The 10,167-nt window shown below is 39.0% G+C and overlaps 1 protein-coding gene across 1 annotated transcript; it reads right to left on the reverse strand.

Moving 5' to 3' along the window:
- Positions 1 to 3,080: 3,080 nt before the first annotated feature.
- LOC148299895 (uncharacterized) lies at positions 3,081 to 6,291 on the reverse strand. Its single transcript, XM_088275522.1, has 3 exons — positions 6,167 to 6,291; positions 4,829 to 4,842; positions 3,081 to 3,600 (listed from the first exon to the last, which is right to left on the reverse strand). The coding sequence occupies exons 1-3, from the start codon at positions 6,289 to 6,291 to the stop codon at positions 3,098 to 3,100; spliced, it is 642 nt and encodes a 213-aa protein (XP_088131648.1). The 3' UTR covers positions 3,081 to 3,097.
- Between the last annotated feature and the right edge of the window lie 3,876 nt (positions 6,292 to 10,167).

The raw sequence follows: 10,167 nt of genomic DNA on the forward strand, positions 1-10,167 counted from the left end.
TACAAGCATAGTTCAGCTGATCATAGGCATATCCACTCACACAGGATATACACTTTTAATACTCGAAACAGCTGCTGCATTCTATCTTACACTGCGAACATTTGGCGACCACAATCTGTTTGGCTTAGTTCACTGGAGAGCTGTAGTAGCCAACTGGGCACCTCACCAAGCAGCTATATACTGTCGGCTAATTCATGATTGTCTTCTGGAATAGATAATAGTCATCCGCGCACTTACTGCATACCGAAGCAGATGTGCATAACAAGCAGGGATAAATACATTTGGTGCACGAGTTGTTTTGGTTCCATCCGTTGCTGCATTATTGTTTGCATATGCCGGATTAAAGTACTGTTCCATTCTTGCAATTGAGGCAGATGTCGATGGGAGAAGAGCTATTTAGGGGTAATATTAGAGAAGAGTTGAATGAACAATTAAGGCAATTGTCATCACTGCATTTTTGGCAGATTCCAGCTTTTTATTGGAAGTAGAGAAAGTATCCGATTGGGCAATCATTGATGCAATGTCCTTTTGTGGCGTTAGTACTCAGGCCATTGGTATTATTGTCTAGGGGATCGGATGAAGGCAGAGTGATCAGATAGCCATACCGACAACTTTGACAATCCAATTTATCATAGTCCTTACACTATTTGCAGGGATTCACGCATTTCTTGCATATTTTGACTGCATTTTAGTTGACTGTCTTATAGTACTACTTTGGGCATTACTCAAGACAGACCGGCTTGGTGATTCTGAACTGAGTGATATTCATGATGGTTCCCTGCGCATCCGCAACAGGCACAAAGTCAGTGCTAAACATATCATCTGTCAAAACTTAAATCTACTCCTCAACTCCGAACAAATAGAACCCGCTTATACAAGATTCGCATGTTTAGTCAGTAAATGAACAAGTTCCACAAGGATACCTACAGGGTTCGCACTTTGGCGATTAGAACTATGACAAAGGGTAGTATCCAGTTGGGCAGGCCATCACGCATGTATCATTATAGTAATAGCCAATTTCGCACGATATGCATTTCACTTTTGTGTTGAGGCTTGAAGAGGTGTTTGCCATTTAAGTACAGCTTAGACATGGATTTAAGCATTGCTCACATTTTCCTGTATTTATTTCAGCATATAAGCCGCCCATTGGTGTCTTACAGTCCGAAACGCACATGGCTTCCGGATTCAGGTAGTAGCCACTCGCGCATTTCGAGCATACCTGAGCACCCGCACAGAGTTCGCATTATGGTCTGCATTTCATACAGAGGCTGAGAACAGTGTCCGCATAATAACCAAATTCACAAGCAAACACACAAGTTCTTAGGTATGAGTTTATGTTATATCCGATGCTGCAGCTGACCAGACAGGAGCTTTATTGCAAATAGTACGGGTATCGGCATTATAGACATGAGCCTTATGATTGGCATCGATAGCAGTGCTCGACCATGCAAAGTGAAACCTCGATACGCAACTATTTTATTGCTATTTTTTGATTGTTCATCGAGCTGAATACCATTGAGACAGGGATATCAGAGACCGAGAGTGCACCATTGAAAGTGGGTGAATCTCCAATTCGATATTTCTTGATGATCTTGCCGATTCTATACGACTGAAGTCTTGCTTGATTCGGACAATAAATCTGGTTCACAATTGGCTCCGATTAGTCACTGATGAGAGTGTTCGAGATGTTAAATTCTATCTATATTAGATTGTCAGCTGCATTGGCATTACTGTCTTCGATCAGCACTATTCCTGTTATCAAGATTAGATGGCAAGGCGCTAGTTCAATTATTTGAGAGATGGATTCATTTTGAATGGTTGTGGTCAGAAGTGGTGAGGAGCAGAAGAGTATTCTTGTAAAACTGAAATAGTAGTGGCGATAGCTGATGAGACTGTTGAAGATTTATGAGTTCATGTCTGCTACTAAGGAAGGGATACAGTACCCTGCAGCATTATCAACAGGGTTCGAAACCCCAGCGATACAGGACAGACATCGCCCATAATCTGTGCCTCCCAGCGAGTACTCGCACATGAGACTGGTCCCATAATAGCATTACCCATTCAGCATGTAATACGATCTCTGGCAGATTGTGCATTGGTCGGCCTAATCACATTCGATGCAGTTCTGTTTCGTGCACGTATACTTTGCGCATAGGTTCTCCGAGTGCAGTTTATAGCCTCTAAAGCATTTGATACAGATAAATGATGTGCCATTATGTTTACAGGTTTCGCATTGGCTGATTGGACATGTGACGCATTTGCTGGTGATGGTATTTATTTCGGAGCCAGGTGAACACCCGAAGCATGTTGCCTTTTCCATGCAGATGCTACAGTTTGTCATGCATTTTTTGCAGTTTAGAGACTTAATGTCGAAGTAGTATCCATCCAGACAGAGCAAGGTACTTGAGTAAGTGCAGATCTTCGCGCCTGTGTCGCAGCTTAAGCATGAAGACATCAATTAGTTATAATAGTAGCCATCCACACACTTTATGCATCGTTGCGTATTATTGGGTTTAAGGAATTCACATCTCTCGCATAAGTGCATACATTTTAGGCATCGGGCCACTGTCTGATTGTAATAATACCCTAACTAGCAATTGCCCTGCGCGCATGTGTAGTCATCAAGTGCGTCACAATTGAGGCACTATGGTAGACAGGGGTAACATTATTTCTTTAAGGTGATCCGGTTCTTCAGTTCAAATTGATGATAGATCACTGCATTTTATTAGAAAGTGCATGATCGGCAGACAACTGCATGCAAGTTGAAGTAGAAACTGATTGCGAAGATAAGTAGAATGCTATTATGAAAAGGGAATGCTGAGTCGCGCTGGATTGTCATCTTATGTTTGGTATTCGATGAATTCTATGATATTTGAAGATAATATATTATTGACATGTAATTGCTTATAAATTTAGCAGTCAATTGCATTAGCATTCGCTCCAGTTTATTTAATTAACTTTGAGCATTGTTCATTTTATTTGTATCGAGAGTCTGAATGAAGGAGCCATATATACAGTATAATATTAATTGTATTTCATAGATCTCTGCAAAAATGCAATACGTTTTATAATAAAATGATTCAGAATCGTCTATTTATCATGCGGCACTTGGTGCAGTTATAGGTGATAACAAATTGGCGACTTTCCCTTTTAAATCTTTTAATTCACCAACTTTATCTTCGATCTTGCTGATTATTTCAGGCTTGGCATCTACACTTGGGGCAGCATTTGAAGGCTTGGTTTCTGGCTTAGGTGCATCAGACTTGGCTTCTTCGGGCTTGGGTGCATCTGCCTTGGGTGCATCTGCCTTGGGTGCATCTGCCTTGGGTGCATCTGCCTTGGGCGCATCTGTCTTGGGCGCATCTGTCTTGGGCGCATCTGCCTTGGGCGCATCCGATTTAGCTTCTTCTGCCTTGGGCTCTTCTGGTTTTGCATCTTCTGGCTTTCCGTCTTCTGGCTTTCCGCCTTCTGACTTTTCATCTTCTGGCTTTGCATCTTCTGGCTTGGGTTCTTCTGGCTTTGCTTCTTCTGGCTTTCCATCTTCTGGCTTTGCATCTTCTGGCTTGGGCTCTTCGGGTTTGGCATCTTCTGGCTTTGTTTCTTATTTCTTTGCTTCTTCAGTAGTATTTTTATTAAAAATAGAGTTCACCCAGTCGGTCAAAAAGAAATCATGGTCTTGTTGAATCCTAAGACTGCTTGAAAGAGTTAAGCAAAGTGCGATAAGCAGAATAGTTGAGAAACCTTTTAACATCTAAAGTAATATAAAAAGGCATATTTATTTTCGCATATATATATGCATTATTCAACTTCTAACGATTTTCCGTTACGGTTTTTGACAAAAAATAACTTTTTGAAGAAGGCACCGCACCAGCTCGAACAAATCGCAGTGCAAAAAAGTATAAATATATTCTGTCCAAATTTTATATGAACAAGAGAAATCTAAAGGGCCTCTGGAATCAGGGATCGGTGAATTAATGAATAAAACTACTTGTTTAATTGATACTTTTAATACAAAGATGGCCATCTGATTCAATTTGGCGACCTTTTGATAATTTTTAAGCCTTAACGAAGGTATTCTAGAATTGTAGAATTCAAAATATCAAAATAGGTTTAATGTATACTATGCTGATTATACCATACATTCTATGCTACTTTCGAAAATATATGATGAAGGTAGAATCAGGCTATATCTGCTGATGCTCAAGCCGAATGACAATTCTCTTTCGGGATTAGTCAAACCATAAAGAAATTGTCTGATAGCAATACTCATAATCATAATGGCAGTGCTTAGTCATAAATTATTAATTCTAGGTTTTTTTTATCTGATATGTAACAATCTTAAATGTGAACAATTTTTCGAGGAAGTTTATAACTTGGATGAATGTTTCCAGAAGCATACTTTGAGTCTAGATATAGATGTAAGCATGATTTAGTAAATAAAACTTCTTATAATGCGATGTTATAGATATTTCATATGGCATATATAATAAAAATAATCTGTGATGTCTCTGATAGTAGATGGGAGTAATAATCATGCACGGTCATAGCAAGCATCAGGATAAATAATAAAATCATTGCTTTAAAACATTGGTAATGCAATTAGCCAGGAAACAATCACAAATTATTAGCATGGCTCACGCTCAAAATTTAATGCGTACATTTTCCAATAAGTCCAAGGACTCCAGGATTTAGCCCCGCAGTTTACCACAGATATTTGCTAATAGTTTGAGAATTTAGCAATAAAATGCGATAATTATTCTTATCAGAGGACAAAAACAAGATAAACAACAGAAAGTCTTACAAAAAACACTCAGCCCCCCAAAGTTACTTCCCATCGCAGAACTAAAACGAAATCATCCTTAACAGGCAAACTGCTACTCCGCACAAAAAGCACAATGAAATCTGAAGAGAATCCTGAACAATATCAATAAAAATAATTGTAGCAAAATCCCCCAATTAAAACACAACCGAAACAGCTTCCACAATTTAATTATACTCCAACATTCAGTTATAGTACGGATTTGTTACGATTGAGAATGCAAAACATCGAGCAGTATAAGATAAAACAAGCAGAGCAATAGCAAAGTGATTTGATCAATCGACAGTAAAGTGCAAGGAAAGCTAAAGCCAAAGCAAAATCATTAAAGAAATATACGTATGATTATGAGGGTTCTATCTTTAAGATATCTGACAGCCACAAAATCCATTCTGTCAAGATCTAAACAATCAAGTATGATATACTTTTAATAACAGATCGCGGGTTCCATCTATAAAGTAGCCTACCAAATAATAAATTCAAACTAAACTAAAGCAAATGAGCCCAAAGTGCGCATCGGCTCCCAAGAAAATCAGGACTCAAAGAAGGTATACTCTTAATTAAGATGGTGGGGCTCCTGCTCCTGTAAATGTATAATTCGCAAATCAAAATCCAGCTGAGCAAATTGGTAATTATCTGAAATTATAAAAAAATGTGAGAATATCTGGGTTTCCATCATCGAAACTATTGGATTCGTAGAAACCAGGGAGTAATAGACATTCACAAAAAACATTAAAGTAATTCCAAGAATAGAATTCGAAATTCCAGAAGTTCCATGTGAAGACCATGATAAAATCAGCAACAGTCCAGAGAATAGCTTCTGAAAATGGCACAATCCTGTAAGAAGACACTTTTAAAGAAGAAGATGTGAGCACTTATCGCGATCGTAAAACTCCCATGTTTAATTGTGAGAAATCGAAGGCAAAGCAGAATATTCATTAATCCTCGAGTGGCATAGGATAATTAGCACGATATCGATTTTACAAGCCGAAAAAGACTCTAATATCAAGCCAGATTGTTGTCACGAATCGGGATCTCTTTAATAAAACATTTTCAGCCGAAGCTCGCCCTGATAATGATTGTTAATGAATTTTTTAATTGACTTAAATCCTACTTGCATTTATTGCAGTAGATGCGAGAATCAGTAACGAGAATTAAAAATAATCCACTTTAATGAGAAAGATGATATGGCTGCAGACGTTGCAGATGCTGTAAACGGGAGATAGGTATAAATAGGAGGAGGCAATTCAAAATTATCAAAAAGATCACTCAAATTCATTATTTGTGAGAGGCATGAATAGAATCTTATCCCCTGATCCCTTCGAGATGGTCTGTAGGACTTCTAAATACCTAATCTGCATGGCTGCCTTCGAGTTCAAGATATCTGCAGCTTGATGCATCAGCTTTGCACTTTCCACATCTGCAGATGCTGATATGATCTTGGCTTTGGAGAGTCTCTCGGTTTTGGATGTCATCGATAGATCCTTTTGGAGTTCAGCAGAAATCGTCATATCTTTGATGAATATTTGTTCGACGTAGACTCCTAAGAATACTCATGTATTGTTTACCCCATTTATCCACTTTCTTGTAAACGAACTCCTCAATTTGATCAGATATTTATTGACGTTTTTACAATAAGTCTTGTAGAGTGTTTTCCCCGCAGAAGGTTCTCAATGTCGCATAGGTTATTTCAGAAACTGCAGCCTGTACATTTTCTAGGGTATAATACACGGTTTTCGGGTCAATCACTCGATAGTAGACACACGCGTCAATGTTCACGGTAATGTTGTCCTTTGTCAGAATAAGCTGCCTCTGAAGGTCCATCACGCTAAATACCGAGAATTGTACAATGTCTTTAGACTTACTGACACGATGGTCTCTGTGCAGGGGTTTATTTCATGGAGGCCTGCATTGACAGTATCCACGTACTTTCCAAACCTCTATTTCAACCCTGCAGAACCTTGATGCACTTACTGGTATGGGTAAGGGCACCAGCAACAACAACATGGGGCCCAAGCCCTCATGCATCCAGCACATTCCCCACAATTATTGAGCACAGACTCATAGCATGTAGATTCATCACCCATATGTTCTCAAAATTAAATTATGTTTTATTATTGAGGATATATTAATGCAAGAAAATCAATACTCGGCGATCATAATAGATGAACAAAATTAAATATACAGAAAGAATCTAACTTTAAGGATGAACTTATTTGCTCATATTCAGACTAATTTTCATATTCATACTAATTTTTATATTCATACAATCGTGCAATGATACAATCAGACATTCTTTCATAAGCTATATAATAATTCTCATATCTTGATGATGATCACAAAACTTACAACCAACAGAATAAACTATTTCAAATCTTTGTATCGGTCAACAACAGCAATTGCTTCGCAGAACATTATATCTCAATCTCGAGATGGAACTCAGACTTGCAATTTTGGACGACTTGATTCCAAGACACAATAACCAAGTTTATAATGTGTGATGGTTGTCAACAACAAGTTGAGTCTGCCCTGGCTCACCAAAGCGGTCAACTCCTGCGGTAATATCATACTTGCAGATGGCGGTGCGAACAGGTTCTTTAACACCTAATTGAAATATTCGGAAAAGGTTAGGATGATTGTTGGAGACTTAGACAGCCTCGACGACACAGTCCGAAAATTTTATGAGGAAAGAGGCATTGAAATTATCTAAATAATGACTCAAGATACCAATGACTTCGAAAAAACTGCGAAAGAAGCATTACGTCGTGGGTGGAACACGATTTTCTGCTTTGGAGCGCTCGGGGGTCGCATGGATCAAACTCTCTCCTCTATGCATAATGCCGAGAAGTTAGCCAAAGCGCACCCCGAGCTCAACATATGTCTCTTCGGATAGGCTAACTTAATGTATTTGCTCAGACCGAACACAAAGCATTCCATAATTATAGGAAACGACATTGAGAAAGAAGGATGCGGCCTCATACCTTTTGGAAAAGTCTAACACATTGAAACGAAAGGACTAAAATGGAATTTGGGTGCGTAACATTTATGGCAGAGTCTAGAATGGGGCAATTGTATTTCGACATCAAATTAAATAATCGGCGACAGTGTGTAAGTTATAAGTTCGGACTATTTGTTTTTTGTGAGTCATTTTAAGTCAACCTCCATAATCTGATGTTTAGGCTGTTACATGCATAAGGTGAGTTGTTTGATGATCGATTTTTGTATATTACTCCTACATTTACTCCTCGGGTATTCGCATATCATCGAATGTCATTGAATATCCTTTATGATTTTGAGGAAATCTCTTCCTTCTTATTTCTGCAGTGCTGATGATGGGATGGGGTAGAAGAGGGTACGGAAATAAAGACACTGGATAGGAAAGCATGACAGGAGCAACTAATATAAAATATGGGCCATTAAATATTGAATATATTTAATTACCACATATTGAGAATGTCAACGAAATCAGTCGCACAGCTCTCTGCTGGAGAAAAGGAACAGCTTGCTGTGAGCTACGCAGCATTCGTACTTTCAGGCCAAGGTGCTGATGTCACCGCCGATGCAATCAATGCTGTATTGAAGGCTGCTGGCCTTGCTGCCACTTAATCCTTGGTCAGAGCATTCGCCAAAACTCTAAAGAGTTCTAAGGTTACTGATTATTTTGGATCAGCTGGATCTGCTTCCACTGGATCAGCACCTGCATCGAAAACAGCTGCAACTGAGGCCCCTAAAAAGACTGATGCCAAATAAAAGGCTGAGCCCAAAGGCAAAAATGCCCCACCTCCACCACCACCCGCAGAAGAAGAATAGGGAATGGACATGGGTGGATTATTCGATTGATTACAGACATCTAATTATTCAACATGCAATACTCTTAAAACATTAATATAAATTAGCCATATCCGGCACATCTCTATTCAGTGATCTTAGTCCTGACAGGAATAATGATATGTGGAATGATCCAGTTAATCAATCTACTGGTCACGCTGTAACCTGCCATATTTATAGATGGAGCTGTCCAATCAGCCAAAAAAGCCCTTCAATTCTGATTTATTGATGTAGATATCTTGATATTTATTTAATCACGTTGAACCATAGGCTCCATCGTAAGTAGGAGTCCAATCGCTCTTCTTGGCTAGCACATGCTTGCGGCCGTCGGAGTTATTCCAAGTCTGATCTCCGGCTAAAAGATTGTCAGAGAATGAGTGGTCAGAGTATTGTGATGTCCATGTTTTCTATTACATCATCCAGTTTCTCTCCCCCAAAAGAACGTGTTTGTAGAATTTATGGATTGTGAACTTCAAAGTCTTGTACTACGAAAATGCAGCTAAATTATTTAGAATTGATAGTACCTCCGAAAAGCATCAAACCTGCGCCTGCCACTCCCACCGGGCCGAAGTTATGGTAAAATGAGGTCTCACTGACTTTCCGCACTCCGAATCTTCCAATGGGTAGCAAGAGTCTGCCCCATCTGAAAGCCGTAAATGTGAGCATTGAGTTCAAGACAAAAATCCCGAGGGCTCGAGGGAAGGTTGTGGCTTGAAGATCTCTTTGTAAGAAATCATCCCAATTTCTGGAGAGCAGGAACCTATGATAATCGCGTGGGATACTTTTGCCCTTTGTCGAGAATGAGGGTTCTATGATCGATGATTCGACCCTCTCTTGTGTTCTCCAAGGCTATTTGCATGAAGTTTTTCAAGGCTGGGTTATCGCCATGATTGTAGAATTTCAAGGGGTCGAGATAGTTTTCGATGGGCTCGAGTTGTTGTTGCTTTTTTTTCATGGGTTCGTATAATATGTACGGATAATTTAATTAATTCCCAAGTTGAAATTCATATTATGTTGTCTGTTTAACTCTCGATCCTCTGCTCACCCATGATTCCTCTTGTTAATTAATTTTGTTACTTCGCTTCCCTCTTCCAATACTTCTCAGCCACCTATTCAGTTTAATTATGTACTTATTTAGATTTATACAGATGATTTTAGATCACATTGAGAATCAGCCAGTATCCATGGAAACCATAAAAGTGTCGTCAGACTCTCTGCCGGAAGTGTCCATTTTCATTAGAAATTGCCACAAAATTGCCTTTCGTGCAGTTTGGACTCCTAAAAGCCGTCTCCCTTAACTAAAATCTCTCATACATTCCAAATTTGGAATAGAGCCCCTCAACCAGATGCTTTTCAACAGAAACATCTGCCTCATCGATTCAATTTATGAGAACATATTGATAAACTTTCTTCATAACACAGTCATCCATGTTATCAATCTCTCAAATGCGCCCAAACATGACGAAATATAGATTTGTATAAAGAGCCTTTAAGGCAGGCATAAGCTTGATTTCAAATTCCTG

Source organism: Brachycentrus maculatus, unplaced genomic scaffold, assembly GCF_059751285.1.
Source record: "Brachycentrus maculatus isolate JH-2025_06_01 unplaced genomic scaffold, ASM5975128v1 h1tg000903l, whole genome shotgun sequence".
Taxonomy (NCBI): domain Eukaryota; kingdom Metazoa; phylum Arthropoda; class Insecta; order Trichoptera; family Brachycentridae; genus Brachycentrus; species Brachycentrus maculatus.